Source organism: Podarcis gaigeae (assembly GCF_964106915.1).
Source record: "Podarcis gaigeae genome assembly, chromosome: 8".
Lineage (NCBI taxonomy): Eukaryota > Metazoa > Chordata > Lepidosauria > Squamata > Lacertidae > Podarcis > Podarcis gaigeae.
Window position 1 is genome coordinate 88,781,621 of NC_139684.1, and position 19,833 is coordinate 88,801,453.

A 19,833-nucleotide genomic window follows, 5' to 3' on the forward strand; every position below is an offset into this window, starting at 1 on the left:
ACTCTGGACCAGGAGGCGTGGCTCCCCCCCCAAAAAAAATCTGAGATGGGAGGCTTTTAAAAGAGCCGCTTCAGGGCTTTCTTGGTTTTAATCGGTTCTCCCTGGCGGGGAGGAGGGTGGGCGATTTTTTTAAGAGCCAGACGCTTCCTGGAGGAGAAGATGCCCTCGTATTGCCTGAGTCCTTTCCAGGAGCTGGATGATGCTCTCTGCAAGGTAAGGTGTGTTTTTGTAGGATGCTGGAGTTGGTCTTAACTGCTGGACTTACCCAGAAGTTCAGGAAAAGCGCTTTTCTGCCGGTTTATTTTTAGCCTTGCAACTTCCTCGTGTTGCTTAAGCGTCTGCAAACTCACTGCCCCTTTTTTTAGCTACCAGAAACCTTGGTAGTTAAAAATAGGGGGGCAGGAGAAGGCAGAGAGTACTCTGAAAACTCATTTAAAACAGTGTTTTGTTTTGTTTTGTTTTGTTTTGTTTTGTTTGCTGAAGGACTCTGCCCCTATTTTTATGGAAGCTATCAAAGTGTTTTAAGGAAATTGCAGCAAGCTCTTTCCCTCCCCAGCTATAACTTCGCTTGCAAAAATTAAAATAAAATAAAATCCCCAATTAGAAAGTTACTGGGCCAGATCAACAGGTCCAGACATCACTCAGCGTTGTCCAAGAATGCAAGGATATCCAAAAAGTCTTCTGCTTTCTCCTGAGCTGCTTGCTTGGTGCATGGAGCGACCTTTCTGGATCACTGGATCCCATCACGATCTGTTATGTGCATCGAAGGAATCCGCTCTCCTCTGGAGAGACTTCCTCCTTGCAGGGGGCAGGCGCCACTGAAAAAACTGACCCCTCGCTTTGGGCCTTTATCCTGAGGCGATTTTTTTGCAGTAGTTCTTTTCAGTCCACCTGTTGTTCTTCATCAAACCCTCTTCTCCTCCTACCTCACATTCTCTCTCTCTCTTCTTTCAGCATCCCATTTGCAAGGTTCCCTTTGGAACTCCCTGCCTCTTGATAATCAAGCAGGCGCCTTCGCTGTCCTCTATTTTTTTTTGGGGGGGTGCCTACCAAAAACGTTTTTGTTTGGACGAGCCTGCCCACCTGTTCAGAAAGCCGACGTGTGTTTCAGTCTGATTTGTGTGTTTTTTTTGTTCCCAAACTTTTTTGGGCCACTGCCTGCTTGGGTTCCATAAACTCATCCCATGTACCCTCTACCCTATAATAAAAAAACATTATTCAGAATAGCAGTTTGCACGCCCCACTGAGGAAGATAATAACGTGATAAAACTCATATACAGTAATAAATAGTTTATTCAGACTCTTGATGAAAACTATTTAGTACAAATAATTCAGCAAAATGTATGAACTTGATTCCAGCATTTTAAAGTCCGATAGTCAATGAACCTGGGACCAGATCCCTGGCATTTCCACCACGGAGGGAGGGTGGCAGAGGGGCCTTGCTTTTAAGAAATTATGGGGGGTGTATAAAGCAGTGTCTGGGTGTTAAATGGGGAGTTTTTGAGTTTTGGTAAGGGCTCCCTACCTCCCCATAATTTGAGCCTTGGCTGAGCCCCAGGCGGTATGTCTCTGTTCCGTTGGGGCCCTGAATTCGAATCGAGGTCTGCTTTTAGATGATGCTTCCTTCCTGCAAAGATGAAGGAGACTTTGCCCCGCGAAAGGGAGGGAGAGATTCTGCACATTGCCTGCAAAATGGAGATGCACCAGGGGGTGTTGTGGACGTCACGCTGTGCCTGGACTTCATATCCCAGAAGCCCTTGCTGCTGGAGGGTGCCATGTTGGCTATGGTGCCTGACCGCATGTGAACTGGGGCAGCATCCTGCTGTGTTGCGTGGTGCTGAGTCCCAGGTCAGGGTGCACAGTTAGATATCCAGAGAGGTTCCCTGTTTGCGTATAGCGTCTGCTGTGAACATGCTGGAAGGCCTTGAACACAGAGGTTCCCCCTCTGGTTCTTGCCCATCGGGTAATCGTGCTGGCCTACCTTACAGGGTTGTTTGTAAGGTAGAGATGGGGAACCCTCAGGGGTTCAACATCAATCTTGTTTCCTGCTTGGAAGCAAACATTGAACGCAGCTGCATGTATAATTTTGTGTGTTTGGGAAAAAATAAGGACCTAGCAGCTTTCCAAGTTAGTTAACAGTTTCCCTGAAGGGCAGCTTCTAAATAAAGGTGTAAGAGCCCCTCTGAGCCTGCCAGAATTGGAGACTCTTTGGGACATCAGTGCCCCACTTAGTCCTTGATCTGCTTGCAGAAATAAAGAGGTTATGGATGCATGCAAGTATTGGACAATGGTCTGCGACTGGTGGGTCGGGACCCCTTCCTGGGTCACGGCCTGATCCAAGGTGCAATTCTCCAGCAGCCCTACAACCGTGCAAATATATGGTAAAAGACTGAGAAATTGGCCCCCAAATACGCATTAAAGGTGGGCCCTGCAACTGTAAAATGTTGGGGTCCGCCGGGTTAGAACTCCTGGCTGGAGGTTTGGAAGTGTTTGGTTCAAAGCTGTCAACTTTTCCCTTTTCTCACGAGGAATCCTATTTGGAATGATGGAATTTCACATTTAAAAAAAGGGGAAAGTTGACTGCTATGCTTTAGTCGGTCAGGGCATTGCTGCTAATGTTGTATACAAAACAATGTCCCCGTTGCAATGAGAGAGAGAGAGAAGCGAAGTAAAAAACAAAAAACCCCAAACACACCATTTATCTTGTGCCTAATCGAGAGTTCTTAACGTACAGGAAATATTAGCAGCATAGGAAGGAAGGGTTTGTGGTTTGGCCTGGGGTGCAGGTTGGGCTGGAGGTGTTTGCATGTGATGGTATTCAGAGTGTGGAAATTTCCATCACAATTGGCGGTGACTCTAGGGAGCCATTGTGGTGAGACTTTTGTTCCCAATGCCCTGTCTGTTTCCCTGGCAACCCAAGTATTGACCTGTAGCATATGGTCCTCCGTTGTGGGATAAAAGCCACTATTCAGAGCAAGATTTGCATCTTAGGGGCATCTGGAGGTACTTGCGGTGGGGGCTGGTACCTGCTGGGCAGAGCAGGGCGATGTCTGCGTCATGGGCGAAGCATTTCACATGCCGCGTGGGCGCTCGCCCACAATAAGGTGCAAAAAGAGTAAGGAGCTGAGTTTCGTCCATTCACAGAGAGAGATCCCAAAGGAGAACTCTGCTGGATCACGGCAACAGCCCATCTAAATAATAATAATAATAATAATAATAATAATAATAATAATAATAATAATAATAATTTATTATTTATACCCCGCCCATCTGGCTGGGCTTCCCCAGCCACTCTGGGTGGCTTCCAACACAATATTAAAATACAGTAATGCATCAAACATTAAAAGCGTCCCTAAACAGGGCTGCCTTCAGATGTCTTCTAAAAATCTGGTAGTTGTTTTTATCTTTGACATCTGAGAAGGCCCTCTGCCTGGTTCCCTGTAACTTGGCTTCTCGCAGGGAGGGAACTGCAGGAAGGCCCTCGGCGCTGGACCTCAGTGTCCAGGTAGAACGATGGGGGGGTGGAGATGCTCCTTCAGGTGTACTGGGCCTTTGAGGCTGGGGAAACTCAGCCAGATGGGCGGAGTATAAATAATAAATTATTATTATTATTATTATTATTACCCCACCCATCTGGCTCAGTTTCCCCAGCCACTCTGGGTGGCTTCCAACAAAGCTTAAAAACACATTAAAATGTCACACATTAAAAACTTCCCTGAACAGGGCTGCCTTCAGATGTCTTTTAAAGATAGGATAGCTGCTTATTTCCTTCACATCTGGTGGGAGGGCGTTCCACAGGGCGGGTGCCACCACTGAGAAGGCCCTCTGTCTGGTTCCCTGTAACTTCACTTCTCGCAGGGAGTAAACCGCCAGAAGGCCCTTGGAGCTGGACCTCAGGGTCCGGGCAGAACGATGGGGGTGGAGATGCTCCTTCAGGTCTACTGGGCCTTTGAGGCCGTTTAGGGCTTTCAAGGTCAGCACCAACAATTTGAATTGTGCTCAGAAACGTCCTGGGAGCCAACATAGGTCTTACAGAACTGGTGTTATGTGGTCTTGGCGGCCGCTCCCAGTCACCAGTTTAGCTGCCACATTCTGGATTAGTTGTAGTTTCCAGGTCACCTTCAAAGGTAGCCCCACGTAGAGCGCATTGCAGTAGTCCAAGCGGGAGATAACCAGAGCATGCACCACTCTGGCGATACAGTTTGTGGGCAGGGAGGGTCTCATCCTGCATACCAGATGGAGCTGGGAGACAGCTGCCCTGGACACCGAACTGACCTGCGCCTCCATGGACAGCTGTGAGTCCAAAATGACTCCCAGGCTGCACACCTGGTCCTTCAGGGGCACAGTTGCCCCATTCAGGAACAGGGAGTCTAGTTCAGCACCCTGTTCTCAGTTTCCTAGGGGAACTATAGGAATCTGGATAGACTGCCTCTGCACCTGGAGGTTCCATAAGAACATCAGAAGAACTGGGTTGACAGATCAAGCCAATGGCCCGTCTAGTCCAGCCTCCTGTTCTCACAGTGGCCAACCAGATGCCCACTATGGGAAACCCGCAAGCAGGACCCGAGTGCGAGAGCAACTTTCCCCTCGTGGGGCTTTCAGCAGTTGGTACCCAGACGCATTACTGCCTTCAAATGCGGGCATAGCCATTATGGCTAGCTGTCATCAACAGCCCTCTCCTCCTCTAATCCTCTTCTAGAGCCATTCAATTTGGTGACCATCCCCTTCCCCTGTGGCAGGGAGTTCCATAGTTTAACCATGTGCTGAGTCAAGAAGGTAAAGGACCCCTGACCGTTAGGTCCACTCGTGACCGACTCTGGGGTTGTTGCGCTCTTCTCGCTTTCTTGGCCAAGGGAGCTGGCGTACAGCTTCCAGGTCATGTGGCCAGCAGGACTAAGCCGCTTCTGGCGAACCAGAGCAGCACACAGAAATGCCGTTTACCTTCCCGCCAGAGCGGTACCTATTTATCTACAGTGATAACTCGGGTTACATACGCTTCAGGTTACAGATTCCGCTAACCCAGAAATATTACCTCAGGTTAATACCACCACCCCCCCCCGTCGCGGGGATTTGAACCGCCAACCTTCTGATCGGCAAGCCCTAGGCTCTGTGGTTTAACCCACAGCGTCACCCGTGTCCCGTTAACCTGAGGTACCACTGTAATAATAATAATAATAATAAGAAGAAGAAGAAGAAGAAGAAGAAGTTGTTTATTATTTATACCCTGCCCATCTGGCTGGGTTAACCCAGCCACTCTGGGCTTGCTTACAGCATTTCTAAAAACATTTTAAAAAAACCAAGCGTTAAAAACCTCCTGATACAGGACTGCCTTCAGATGCCTTCTAAAAGTTGTGTAGTTCTTTATCTCCTTGACTTCTGAAGTGAGGGTGCCACTACCGAGAAGGCCCTCTGCCTGGCTCCCTGTATCTTCGCTTCTCACAGTGAGGGAACTGCCGGAAGAGCAGTAGTTCCAGAGGGCCTTCTCTGTGGTGGCGCCCGCCCTGTGGAACGCCCTCCCACCAGATGTCAAGCCAATAAACAACTATTTTACTTTTAAAAGACAACTGAAGGCAGCCCTGTTTAGGGAAGTTTTTAATGTCTGACGCTGTACTATTTTTAATATTCGGTTGGAGGCTGCCCATAGTGGCTGGCGAAACCCAGCCAGATGGGTGGGGTGTAAATTAATAATAATAATAATAATAATTATTAGACCTCTACCTGGGGTATTTCGAACACTGCCAGGGAGCAAAACATTAAGATGCCTCTGCTGCCCCTTGGCCACACTGGTTGCTGAGAACGATGGGAGCTGAAGTCCGTCAATATTTGGAGTCTCGCATTCCTCCTCCTTGATTTCTCAAGTGCTGGGCCAGGCAGGTGTCATCCGCCCAGCGACCAGATGGAGATCCATTTAGTTAATAGCATCCTCTAGGGCGAGCTGCCTCCATCCGAGGGATTTGCAGAGGGAGGATGTGGCTACCAGCTCGCCCCTCACGGAGGAAACCCAGGGAGGGCTCAGAGCGGCTGGCCTGGGCTTAGACGTTGCCGGATTGCACAGCTCAAAAAAATTAGCCCACGGGGAGGGCGGGTCGGCCGGCAAATTGCTTCCTCCTCGGCGTCACTTGGCGCAAGAGAGTAGCCCTGGTCCCTGGAGGTCAAGCGTTGAGAACGGGAGAATTCTTTGCCTGCAGAGAAGTCATCGAATCATAGAATCATAGAGTTGGAAGAGACCACAAGGGCCATCGAGTCCAACCCCCTGCCAAGCAGGAAACATCATCAGAGCACTCCTGACATATGGTTGTCAAGCCTCTGCTTAAAGACCTCCAAAGAAGGAGACTCCACCACACTCCTGGGCAGCAAATTCCACTGTCGGACAGCTCTTACTGTCAGGAAGTTCTTCTTAATGTTTAGGTGGAATCTTCTTTCTTGTAGTTTGGAACCATTGCTCCGTGTCCGCTTCTCTGGAGCAGCAGAAAACAACCTTTCTCCCTCCTCTATGTGACATCCTTTTATATATTTGAACATGGCTATCATATCACCCCTTAACCTCCTCTCCTCCAGGCTAAACATGCCCAGCTCCCTTAGCCGTTCCTCATAAGGCATCGTTTCCAGGCCTTTGACCATTTTGGTTGCCCTCCTCTGGACACGTTCCAGTTTGTCAGTGTCCTTCTTGAACTGTGGTGCCCAGAACTGGACACAGTACTCCAGGTGAGGTCTGACCAGAGCAGAATACAGTGGCACTATTACTTCCCTTGATCTAGATGCTATACTCCTCTTGATGCAGCCCAGAATTGCATTGGCTTTTTTAGCTGCCGCGTCACACTGTTGGCTCATGTCAAGTTTGTGGTCAACCAAGACTCCTAGATCCTTTTCACATGTACTGCTCTCAAGCCAGGTGTCACCCATTTTGTATTTGTGCCTCTCATTTTTTTTGCCCAAGTGCAATACTTTACATTTCTCCCTGTTAAATACTTTACATTTCTCCCTGTGGAAGTCGTAGTTGCATCAGGGAATTGCATGGAATTATAGAATCGTAGAAATGTGGGGTTGGAAGGGACCCAGCGGTCATCTAGTCCAACCCGCTTCAATGCAGGAATCTCAGCTCAAGCTTCCATGACAGATGGCCATCCATCCTCTGCTTAAAAACCTCCAACGAAGGAGAGTCCAATCTCACGAGGGAGACTGTTCCACAGCTCTTACTTGTCAGAAAGTTTTTCCGAGTGTTTAGTCGGAATCTCCTTTCTTGTAACTTGAAGCCATGGGTTCGAGTCCTACCCTCCAGAGCAGGAGAAAACAAGCTTGTTCCCTCTTTCATGTCATGGCCCTTGAGATGTTTGAAGATGGCCATCATAACTCCTCTTGGTCTCCTCTTTCCCAGGGTAATCAGTATGTTTGCGAGCACAGTTCAAAGTGTTGGTGCTGACCTTTAAAGCCCTAAATGGCCTCGGTCCAGTATATCTCAAGGAGTGTCTCCACCTCCATCGTTCTGCCCGGACACTGAGGTCCAGCTCTGAGGGCCTTCTGGCGGTTCCCTCCCTGTGAGAAGTGAGGGTACAGGGAACCAGGCAGAGGGCCTTCTTGGTGGTGGCGCCCGCCCTGTGGAATGCGCTCCCACCAGATGTGAAGGAAACAAGCAGCTATCTTATTTTTAAAAGACACCTGAAGGCAGCCCTGTTTAGGGAAGTTTTTAATGTTTAATGCTGTATTGTGTTTTTTTATTTTTAATATCTTTATTGATCAATTTCCACATAACAAATTATCAAACCATATCATCACATACATTATTTCCCCCCCTTCCCCCCCCACAAGGACTTCCCTCAGCGCCTCTCCCTGATTTCTCTTCACATATTTCCCCTGCATATTATAAAATTCTTATCACATTATCAACCAATAAATTTGTGTGTGTTTATTCAAAACTTGCCAAGCAGTCCAGTTCATTTTGTTGTCTTTTTAGATAGTTTGTAAAAAGCTCCCATTTTTCCTTGAAGTCACAGTTGTCCTCGTCTTGCAATTTGTAAGTCAGTTGGGCCAGTTCTGCAGAATTCATCAATTTCTCTTGCCACTGTTCTTTCGTCGGCATTTCCTCATTCTTCCATCCTTGTGCTATCAAGTGTGCTACCAAGACTCTTGCTGCTATTGCAGCATACATAAATAATTTTTTTCTTTTCCTTGGCAGGTCCTGCCACATATTGTGTTTTTAATATTCGGTTGGAAGCCGCCCAGAATGGCTTGGGAAACCCAGCCAGGTGGGTGGGGTATAAATAATACATTATTATTTATTTATTTATTTATTTATTTATTTATTTATTTATTTATTATACCCAACTCCTTCAACCATTCCTCATAAGGCTTGGTTTACAGACCTCTGGTCATTTTGGTCACCCTCCTATGCACGCCTTCCAGCTTGTCAACATCCTTCTTAAATTCCAGAGCCCAGAACTGGACACAGGAGTCCAGATGTGTTCTGACCAAGGCAGAAAAGAGTGGGATTATTACGTCCCTCGATCTGGACTTCTGTTGATGCAGCCCAGAATAGCATTCGCCTTTTTTGCTGCTGCATTACTCTGTTGACTTGGGTTTAGCTCTCCCCAGGGAGTCTAGCCCGATGCCTTCATTACTTATCTTCAGCTCCCAGGTGAAAACCTTCCTTTTTCACCAGGTCTGTGGCTTTTACCATCTATGGCCTTTTAGAGTGAGTGAGATGTCTTGATTCCTGCATTGCACGGGGTTGGACTAGATGACCCTTGAGGTACCTTCCAGCTCTAGAATTCTATTATTCTCTCTCTCCCCTGCCTTTAATGTACAGTGGTACCTCGGGTTAAGAACTTAATTCGTTCTGGAGGTCTGTTCTTAACCTGAAACTGTTCCTAACCTGAAGCACCACTTTAGCTAATGGGGCCTGCTGCCGCGCTGCGCCGCCGGAGCACGATTTCTGTTCTCATCCTGAAGCAAAGTTCTTAACCTGAAGCACTATTTCTGAGTTAGCGGAGTCTGTAACCTGAAGCGTATGTAGCCTGAGGTACCACTGTACTGTATTTTTCGCCCCATAAGACGCACCTAGTTTATAGAGGAGGAAAACAAGAAAAAAAATATTCTGAACGAAACAGTGGACGTATGATTTTTGTGGTTCAAGCTGTGGCCACAGACATGTGATTTGACGGTGAGTTTGGGGTAGCCCAATGCAAAAATCCTGAGGATCCATGTGGACCCGTGCTTTGTAACCACGTTTTTGCGCCATTGCGGCCCCATGAAACAGTGGATGTGTGGGTTTTTTGGTGCAGGCTATAGCCATGGACATGCTATGTGATCTGGTGGTGAATTTGGGGTGACCCAATGCAAAAATCCTGGGGATCCATGGGCTTTTACCTCCCCCCTCCTAGGCAGCCTCCGCTAGCGTCCCTTATCCCTCTTCCGATCCCACCGATCAGCTGCTTCCTTTCAACGCTCCCTTCCCTCTTGTTTGCCTTAGTGTCTTTTCCTTAGCTGGAGCAGTTTTTTGCTCCTCCTTTTCTTCTAATTTCTCTCCTTATTGCTTTAGTCTTCCTGTTTCCCCCCCTTTGCAAGTTTGCTGTCTTTACCTCCCCCCTCCCAGGCAGCCTCCTTTATCTCTAGCGTCCCTTATCTCTCTCCAATCGGCAAACAATCGGCGGCTTCATTTCAACACCCCCTTCCCTCTTTCAAAAAAAAGAAAGCACAATCTGCTTTTCGCCCCTGGGCAATTCGGCTCCAGGGACCACACACTCGCTCCATAAGATGCATAGACATTCCCCTTACTTTTAGGAAGAAAAAAGTGTGTCTTATGGAGCGAAAAATGCGGTAAGTTATGTTTGGGTTTTCCATTTTTCTGTACATCGCTTTGAGTTGCCTGTGGCCAAAGAAAGCAGCGACTGATAAATTCAATTCTCATAATATTCCCCCAATTCCCTCCTTCGTAGACGTTCCTGAGCCTGAACCTGAATGAGGACGACAACAGTCCAGATGCCAGACGTTTCCTCCGCTTCCAGCGCACCTTCTCCGCCTGCCCTGTCGCCCTCTCGGCTTCCGGCTTCGAAGGAACCGGCTGTGCGGTGCACCCGGCTGACACCGTCGCTCCCCACGCAGCCGCGGCTGGTCTGAGCGACCCAGCGTGGCCCCACCAGCAGCCGTGGGGCCGGGACTCTGAGCTGCCGCCCACATCCCTCCAGCGCATCCCTTTCCGAGCGGACCGCTCGACCAGCCTGATCGAGACCTGCTGCCGCGGCGACGCCAAGCCGCCCTCGTCCCGCTACAAGACGGAGCTGTGCCGCACCTTTGAGGAGAGTGGCGTCTGCAAGTACGGGGCCAAGTGCCAGTTTGCCCACGGCGCGGCCGAGCTGCGGGGGCTCAGCCGCCACCCCAAGTACAAGACAGAGCCTTGCCGCACCTTCCACACCTCGGGCATCTGCCCTTACGGCGCACGCTGCCACTTCATCCACAATGCAGAGGAGCGCCGTGTGCCACCCCCGCGGGCACCCTTGCCAACCCGCCACTGCCCCACTGCTGCCCCCCGCCTTCCGGAGACCTCCTTCCCTCACGACGCCCTGAGCCAGCCGACTCTCGCCTGCCCCCTCCGCACTGCCGGGGCTGCTCGGGGGTCCCTGCTGTGCCCCTTTGCCTTCCCAGCCCTATTGACACTGCAGAAAAGCCTTTCCGCCGACTCCCTCTCTGACCAGGAAGACTCCGGGAGTTCGGGGGGCAGCAGTGGGTCAGAATCCCCGGGGCTGGGCCCGCTGGGCCGCCGGCTGCCCATCTTCAGCCAAATCTCCGTCTCCGACGACTGAAGGAGCGTTTCGAGGTTGGGAGGAGAAACTAAGGCATGGAGAGAAAGATGCGAGATTTCCCTTGTCCTCACCCAGAGGGAGCTGGAGGCAACTAGGAACCTCTGCTCTTTGTGTGTGGATGCCCACCTGACTTTTTGCCTCTGCTTAAACAGGTTTGCTAGGTTCCCACACCAATTCAAAAACCTCATCAACCTGTTTATCCAGAGGCAACAATGTGTGTTTTTGTATGCTGTTGGGGGGCAAGAGGTGTGTCTTTCTCAGACCACTTCCAGCACTCTTAAAAATGGTCTGGTTTCTCTAGATATCCTGAGTTGTTTGGGAAGACTCTTTTTTTAATGCTTCGATGATTTGATTATTTTTATTTTTTTGATAAAAAACCTGACGTTTCTCAAGCAATGGAATGAGATGAGTAACTTCTGTGCTATATCGCTGGTTTTCTCTGCTTGAGGGAGGGATCGAGGAAATTATATGCAGAGTGAGAAGGACGTGGAACCACAAGAACAGACAACGTTCTGCTTGCTGTGATAGTTTCACAGAGAGTAGCCAGGGACATGTGGGAAGTCTGGAGCAAAGCCGACTCCATGGAACGTGACGAGATTTTTTTGTGGCATCCAGGAGGATGTTGTTTCCACCGGGCTACTCGCATTTTCTCAGGGTCAACTTGGTGCTCATATTTTAGACTACGACTCCCATTATCCGTAGTCATCCTTGCACCTGGCTGGGAGTTGTAGTCCAAAAGCTCTGGCGTGGGCACCAAGTTGGGGAAATCTGGCTTAGGGCCTTGGCAAAAAAAATATTATTGTGACCCGTGAATTATTGGGTTGTATCTGACTCCAAAAGATTTGCAGGACTTTATTTCGATACCATTGGGATGTACTCAACCAAATCCTACACAGAGTATACCCACTAGCATTCAGGGACCTAAGTCGGCAGTGTTCCTTATCTTCAGTTGGTCTACTCTGTGTAGCGCTAGCATTGGATACGACCCTGAATGTTGGCTCCTGTCTCCGTGCAAGAAGAGGCCGACGAATTTGCAGCTACCCGTGCTTTTTGTCTTTTTGTTGTTGCAATATGGAAAACCTTAATTTTGGTGGTTGTTCCACCCCCCCACCCCCCAAAAAAGCCTTAAGCAAGGGCTTTCCTTTACTGTGTTGTTTCAGCTGAGAATCTGGCAGCATGCAAAAATGGAAAGCCAAGAACTTTCTGACTATGGGCAAAAAAGCTGGAGGACGAAACTGACAGAACGAAAAACTTAAACTGACAAATACTCCTTTGCCAAGATATCTCGATCTCTCTCTCTCTCTCTCTCTCTCTCTCTCTCTCTCTCTCTCTCTCTCCTCTCTCTCTTTACTGAGGGGGTGGGAGAAATGGGGGAGAAGCCTCAAAAACTGACCAGAGGCCAAAAGCATTTTTAATTTTTAAGGGAGCGGCGACGCATTGGAATCGGAACTCTTCCCACAAATTTGGGCGCTTAGAGGAAAGAATGTTGGATGTTTCTGAATGGCTGGGTGAGGGAGAAGGCCTGGTGGGTGGGGAGAAGAGATTAACGGCGGGTTTTGCATTTTCTCAGGCCAAACACCCAAGTGCTTCTTAATTTATTCATTTTTGCAGAGCAGGTTGGGAAGATGATGAGTTGGGTCCAAGGATGGAGGCCGCTGGGCGGTGCCAACTGCAACTGGGATTTTCCCATCAGCCCTTGCAGGGTCTGATGGAAGATGCTGTCCCAAACATCTGGAGGGACCCCAGATTGCGTCTTGGGCTGGCCCCTCCGGTTTTTGCAACGGAAACAGCAGCCCTTCGCCTTCTTTTTTCCAGCGCAAGCGTGTGGCTTGTTTGGAAACTCTCAGTCGCACTAGTATGTCAACACAACACTGGTTTTTTGGGGCTCATACCCGGGTCTCTGGCGCATTACCTGATAAAAAAAGATCTAGAAAACAGTGTCTGCAGACTCAAAAATGGGTTGAGAGGGTTCCCCTTTACGCCATCGCCCCTGATGCAAACGGCAGAGCCCTGCTAAAAACTGCTAAAATCCGTCTTTTGAAACCGCCTTCAAGTCTCCAAGATTGGGGGGGGGGGAGAGACGGGGAGGGGGGGTCATTGTCTGTCTCCTGCATTAATTCTCTCATCCCCTTATTGCACAGCCGGTCTTCTTAACGAGCCAGACCACCTGTGCCCTTCACAATAATGCTTCTGTAGTGGGGACAGGATTAGCCTCCAAGTTTGTTTGTGTGTGTGTGTGTTTTAAAAAAAGATATTCTCTTCAGTTTTTTTGAAGAAAGTGCGGTATTTCCCCCACAGGGACGGCGACGACTTCTTTTTTTCCTTTAAAATATAAGGGGGAATTTTGCAGGTTCGGATTATTTTGCATGGAACAGGAGGAAAGGAAGGGTTTCCGTTCTCGAATTCCCTTTCAATCTCTATTTGTGCATGACTGAGGGTTCTCATAATTTTTTTCAGGAGCTTGGTAGGCGAATTGCAGCACTCAGAACCGAGCTAATATTTTTGTGCACCGGAAAACAATCCTTAATCTCGTGCTGGTTTTGCAGCTCATTCTTCCAAGGAATGTTTGATGTGTGGAGCACAGGAACACATTGTGTTGCCTGAGATTGCGGGCGATTCCTACCTACACAAGTTCTGTGTATGGAGAAAGCATATCAGGAGATAAACTATCTCCAGGGAGTGGGAATCCGGGATAGAGAACCTCGGAATTGGCAAAACTCCACCCTGAATCCTTAATATATTGTAAGCTATTTATTGCATCCTTTTTTAAAAAAATATATGAACGCTATTTCTGATATTTGGAACCAAATATTATTTTTTCTCCTTTTTATAGAAGTGCATAAAAAGTTCTTAGTTTATCTGCTAACTTTAAAAATTGAAAAAGCCAATGTCTGCCTTAATTTGGTGTGTGTCGGGGGAATATTCAGTATTAACTTATTGCTTGTTTGTGTCTTTTTATTTATAGAGTTGTCTTCCTCTTTCGTTAACGGGTTTCTGTGTTAATCAGAACGACTTTTAAAATGGATGCGTCTGCATTTCCGGTTTGATCCTGTCATAATAAAGTCTGTCTAATTTTAAACTCTCTCGTCTTGATTTTTTTTTTAAAAAAAACAAAACTCACTCTGAACCTGCTAGAACCTACTAGGGCGCTCAGGCAGACTTGAAGGTAAATGTGGGTGAACTTTGAGCTCCACGTACATGGATAAAATATTTTCTACGTTTTTAGCTTTTCTTCTTTTTTAAGCTGCATTTTACGGTCTTTATTTGCAAAGCCGCCTTGAGTCTGGGCTAAGCTTAAAGGCAGGATAGAAATGTAAATGATAACGAATTAAGAAGCATCAACATTCTTCGATCAAATCCAAGCCTTGCAGGGTCGGGTCTTGTGCAAGGCAAGATCTCACCTGCGTTGAATTTGTGGAAGCCTCCCCAAAAATAACCCTCTCTTTTTTCGCCTCCAGCCACACTGCAAAATCTTTTTGTGCATTTTCTCCAGGCCTCGCCAGCTGCTTCTTTGAATCCATAACAGATGTTCGGGGCTTTGCAGCGAGTTTTCCCAGCGATCCATCTTCCTGCCCTGCCTCCCCCTTTCTTGCGAGAACAAAAGGCGTGCTTATTTTATTTTATTTTTAAAGGAAGAATCGCCGTCCCCTATGAGGTCAGGATGCCCAGAGATTCTCAAAACCACCCCCCCCCCACAAACACCGGCTCGCCTTTCTGCCCCCACAAAAGTGCACAGCCTTACGGGAATGGCCCCAGATCACAAAAGCCCCACAGGCAGCCCCACAGGGAGAGGAGGGGTTCAACAGATCGACCCACCCTAAAACACCCTCACCCTAGACTATTGATCCCCGTAAGCAGGGCTGAATCGCTGGGACTCACTGCTATCCCAGAGATGAAAAATAAAACACTACTACTTTAGGGGAAAGTTTAATGTTTGATGCATTACTGTATTTTAATATTTTGTTGGAAGCTGCCCAGAGTGGCTGGGGAGGCCCGGCCAGATGGGCGGGGTATAAATAATAAATTATTTTTATTTTTATTTATTTTTTCTAAAAGATCTGTTTGCGTGAGGACTGTTCAGTGCCAGATGTACATATAAGCTAAACAAGCTCTAGCTCGGCGCCCCACTCTCTTGGGGGCCCCCCAAAAAATTAAAGAGAAAAAAACCTGGGTGTACAAAATATAAGATAAAAAAACAAATAAAACCTACCTACAGCAACCGTATTTTGTGTGGTGTAGGCTCCTATGATGTAAGCTATGGGCCCCGCCTGCTCGCCTGCTCCCTAAAATATCACTGGTTTGTTCCTTTCTATATATAGGGTGCCCACATTCTGCATGTGCAAATGGCTCAAGATACCTATTAGGTCCATAAGTTGCTATATAGCATATATTCAACACAAAAAACTGCGGCAATTTGTTGTTGTCAAAGGACAGCTGGACATATAAAGGGCCCCATTACCTTCAGTAGGTTAAAGATAAAGGTAAATTGGACCCCTGACCATTAGGTCCAGTCATGGCCGATTCTGGGGTTGCGGTGCTCATCTCGCTTTACTGGCCGAGGGAGCCGGCGTACAGCTTCCGGGTCATGTGGCCAGCATGACTAAGCCGCTTCTGGCGAACCAGAGCAGCGCACGGAAACGCCATTTACCTTCCCGCCGGAGTGGTACCTATTTATCTACTTGCACTTTGATGTGCTTTCGAACTGCTAGGTTGGCAGGAGCAGGGACTGAGCAATGGGAGCTCACCCCGTCGCGGGGATTCAAACCACCGACCTTCTGATCGGCAAGTCCTAGACTCTGTGGTTTAACCCATAGTACCACCCGCGTCCCTTCAGTAGGTTAGGGCCTAATCAAACCTAAATCCGTCCCTGGGACTGTTAACAAGCAGTAGGGACCCCTCAAGGTCATCCATCTGGACCCCGAATGTCATGGGAAACTTGCACCTTAACTGCTAAAAGATTAGCCTACAGTAGTGCAAGTCTCTGGTTTTCCTGAAGTTGAGCATTCCTTCTGAGTTGTTGGCGGGAAGGTTAAAATGGTATTTCCTATCATTTCCCTTCTTGTATTTTTAATATTTTGTGGAAAGCTGCCCAGAATGGCTGGGGAAACCCAGCCAGATGGGCAGGGTATAAATAATAAATTATTATTAAATTATTATTATTATTGCAAAAATGTTGATCTTTTGATGGTGGCCATGAACTTGGAGGGCTTTAAAAGGACAAATTTTTGGAGGAGAGAGCCATCGGCGGCTGCTAGCCAGGATGTCTCTCTGCCAATAGCCCACACCTCATCCTAATATAGACTTTTCCCTCTCCCAAAATAGGCATGTTGCAACAATTGCACGCACCGCCCACGTCTTTCCAAGCTGCTGCAGATCCTGTTTGCAAAACCAAAGCGTCCACACCCTTTCCTTGATCTTCTTTCTTAACTGGGTTACCGGAAAGTTGACTGGAGCTGGGTACACACACCTAAACCTTTAAACTGGTCTGCCCTGCAGAGGACCTTAAGGTCCATAAACAACCATAGTTTAGAGGTCCCGGGCCCTAAGGAAGTCAGACTATCCTCCACCAGGGCCTTCTCAGTGGTGGCTCCTGTTGTGTATTGAGTCAAAGGATTTTATATCTGTATTATTATTGTCTGTATTGCATTAGGGTAAAGTAACTGCCTTTTGGTTCCAGAGGGTACAGCTACTATTGGTTCATTTAAGCTGCTGTATTTGGATCCTCTGTCTTATTGGTTGCCTCCAAAAGGCAGGACTGTGATTGCCTGATATTGTTCCCTCCAAAATGTATCCTTTCTAGCTTGTTCCCTGTCCCTATAAATGTAGCTCTCCCCTCCTCAAGTCTGAGTCTTGTTGCTTTAATAAAGAAGTGTTACTAGAGAACTGTCTCCAGCATATTATGTCAAGAGAGCTGAAATCACAAACCCAACGTCACAACAGCTCCGACCTGGTGGAATGCTCTGTCCCATGAGACCAGGTGCCTGCAGGATTTAACCTCCTTCTGCCAGGCCTGTAAGACAGAGCTATTCCGCCTGGCCTTTAATTTGAATTCAGCCTGATCTTTTATTTCCCTTTTCTTCCTTCCCCTTCCCCTTTTATGAAGATCACCCGTTCTGAGACCCCACAGCTAATTCTCCCCTAGTCTCCTCGCTGGCCCAAGTAGGACCAATTCAGCCAGCTGGGGATTATTTCCCCAATTTGATTTCTGAATTTTGAATTTTATTGTTATTGTTATTAATACTGTTAATTAATACTGTTATTTATTGAATTTTATTGTTATTGTTATTAATACTGTATTTTATGCTGCTTTTACAATTAAGTGTTTAAAATTTGTTGTTAGCCACCCTGAGCCCAGTTTTTGAACCAGGAAGGGCTAGGTATAAATAAAAATTATTATTATTATTATTATTATTATTATTATTATTATTATTATTTAAACGACATTCGGAGTGCCTTCTCCCCATGGGCCCTGTAGTTCACCTCTCACAGAACTACAATTCCCAGACACTCTTTTAAAAAACACCCTAGAGCACGGGTGTCAAACACAAGGTCCGCGGGCCGAATCCGGCCCGCCAGACCTCGTCATGTGGCCGGTGTAGCCGCCGCCGGCCGCCAGCCTTCACCTTTTATTCTCGCCTCTTTTTTTTTTTTGACACAAGAAAGCCGCCTCTTGAGCGCATGCGCAGCAGCCTACAAGCCAAAGAACGTCTGCCCTCTAGTGGTGCCGGCCGTTCTACACAGGAAACCTCCACTTGTTTTTATATTGAGCGCATGCCATCCTGTGATGTGACAGATCCAACGGCTGCCTGAACCCTTCTTTCCTGTACTGTAAGTACATGTGATGTATGTGGGGGGGGGTCTGCTTATTAGGGGGGGTCTGCTTATTATTCTGCTTAAAAGTCTGAGCGGTAAACTTTGGATATACTGACCACTTCCGTGTCACTTTACAGTGGTATACGGACCATAAACTATAATCAAATAACCCAAAAATGTCACAGTAATAATTGAATGCAGTGACAATAATTTATGATAATCAAGAGTGGCGCATAGTCCTACAGATACAACCGGCCGTTTGAGGGTGACCAAACTGCTGATGCGGCCCCCGATGAATTTGAGTTTGACACCCCTGCCCTAGAGTGCCCAGAATTCTTTGAAGGGAGAAATGGGCTTTAGGGCTGCTTTAAGGGCTGTGACTCTGAAGCTAACATCAGCCTGACAGCAAGTATTATAATGACAGCTTGTCCTTTTCCCTCTTGAGCTTCTTCAAACGCCAAAAGCGGGCAGGGGGGTTGCATCTGAGCTGCAGGCCTTGAACTCAGGCTTGTGATGGTGTGTGTTCAGGAACCGGAGGTGTGCGTACACAAGTTTTCTCTCTTTTAATTTGCAAGACTACACGCTTCTGAAGCTCAACATCAAAAAAAGCTAAGATCACGGCCACTGGTCCCATCACCTCCTGGCAAATAGAAGGGGAAGAAATGGAGGCAGTGAGAGATTTTATTTTCTTGGGCTCCATGATCACTGCAGATGGTGACAGCAGCCACGAAATTAAAAGACGCCTGCTTCTTGGGAGAAAAGTGATGATAATCCTAGACAGCATCTTAAAAAGCAGAGACATCACCTTGCCAACAAAGGTCCGTATAGTTAAAGCTCTGGTTTTCCCAGTAGTGATGTATGGAAGTGAGAGCTGGACCATAAAGAAGGCTAATCGCCGAAGAATGGATGCTTTTGAATTCTGGTGCTGGAGGAGACTCTTGAGAGTCCCATGGACTGCAAGAAGATCAAACCTCTCCATTCTGAAGGAAATCAGCCCTGAGTGCTCACTGGAAGGACAGATCCTGAAGCTGAGGCTCCAAGACCACCTCAGGAGAAGAGAAGACTCCCTGGAAAAGACCCTGATGTTGGGAAAGATGGAGGGCACAAGGAGAAGGGGACGACAGAGGACGAGATGGTGGGACAGTGTTCTTGAAGCGGCCAGCATGAGTTTGACCCAACTGTGGGAGGCAGTGGAAGACAGGAGGGCCTGGCGTGCTCTGGTCCAGGGGGTCATGAAGAGTCGGACACGACTAATTGACTTTGAAAACCATAGCTTGAACTATACAGACCTTTGTCGGCAAGTTGACGTCTCTGCTTTTGAAGATGCTGTCTAGGTTTGTCATCGCTTTTCTCCCAAGAAGAAGCCATGGTTTTCCCAGTAGTGATGTATGGAAGTGAGAGCTGGACCATAAAGAAGGCTGATCACCAAAGAAATGATGCAGTTAGTTAGTTAGTTGTAAATGGAATTTAAACAGTGTGTCCACATTTGATACGCTGCTATATAATCCAGCAATGTTCTTTCCCATGGTCCGGATCCTTCTTCTTGCTCGCAAGGAGTTCAGTGAAGTTCCCCAGCACATTAAAAAAATGTTCCTTTCACACTTTGTCTGCAGTCCAGAAGTTACTTACCTGTGAGTGAAATCAACACGGCTGACTTCTGAGTAGACGTGGTTCAGATCGCCCTGTGAACCCTTTTCATCGCTCCCTCGGTGAGAGTTAAGAGCATAAGAACTTGGTCAGTTGCCCATGAGACTCTTAGTCCCCGGGTTGTGGGTTTGAGCTCCACGTTGAGTAAAAGACTCCTGCCTTGCAGGGGGTTGGTCTAGATGACCCTCGTGGTCCCTTGCAACTCTACAGTTCTAAGAAGAGGCTCCTGGATTGGTCCATCTAGTCCAGCATCCTCACAGCGGCCAACCAGATGCAGTGCGTAGTTCCTGTGGAACTCACTGCCACAGGAAACAGTGATGGCCACCAACCTAGATAATAATATAATAATAATTTATTATTTGTACCCCGCCCATCTGGCTGGGCTTCCTCAGCCACTCTGGGCGACTTCCAACAAAATATTAAAATACAGTAATGCATCAAACATCAAAAGCTTCCCTAAACAGGGCTGCCTTCAGATGTCTTCTAAAAGTATGGTACTTGTTCTTCTCTTTGACATCTGGTGGGAGGGCGTTCCACAGGACAGGTGCCACCACTGAGAAGGCCCTCTGCTTGGTTC

At 47.6% G+C, this 19,833-nt stretch overlaps 1 protein-coding gene and 1 pseudogene across 4 annotated transcripts in view; one reads left to right on the forward strand and one right to left on the reverse strand.

Moving 5' to 3' along the window:
* Positions 1–19,833, reverse strand: part of LOC310851754 (transmembrane protein 229B pseudogene) — a 151,047-nt pseudogene that overhangs the window by 96,167 nt on the left and 35,047 nt on the right. For 2 of the 3 annotated variants that reach the window (XR_014568554.1, XR_014568555.1), the window contains 2 exons: positions 3,775–4,318; positions 3,238–3,413 (listed from right to left, as the gene is read on the reverse strand). The exons of the other annotated variant lie outside the window; for it this stretch is intronic. The product of XR_014568554.1 is annotated as a transmembrane protein 229B pseudogene (transcript). Of the gene's footprint in view, positions 1–3,237; positions 3,414–3,774; positions 4,319–19,833 lie in introns of those variants that run through there. 3 annotated transcript variants of the gene reach the window in all.
* LOC310851776 (mRNA decay activator protein ZFP36L2-B-like) lies at positions 108–13,875 on the forward strand. The gene is made up of 2 exons (XM_083754459.1): positions 108–213; positions 9,933–13,875. The coding sequence occupies exons 1-2, from the start codon at positions 160–162 to the stop codon at positions 10,794–10,796; spliced, it is 918 nt and encodes a 305-aa protein (XP_083610585.1). The 5' UTR covers positions 108–159; the 3' UTR covers positions 10,797–13,875.

Coding starts and splice junctions, on each gene's coding strand:
- LOC310851776 (XM_083754459.1), top strand. CDS start 160: ATGCCCTCGTATTGCCTGAGTCCTTTCCAGGAGCTGGATGATGCTCTC. Junction 214..9,932: donor TGGATGATGCTCTCTGCAAG/GTAAGGTGTGTT, acceptor CCTCCTTCGTAG/ACGTTCCTGAGCCTGAACCT.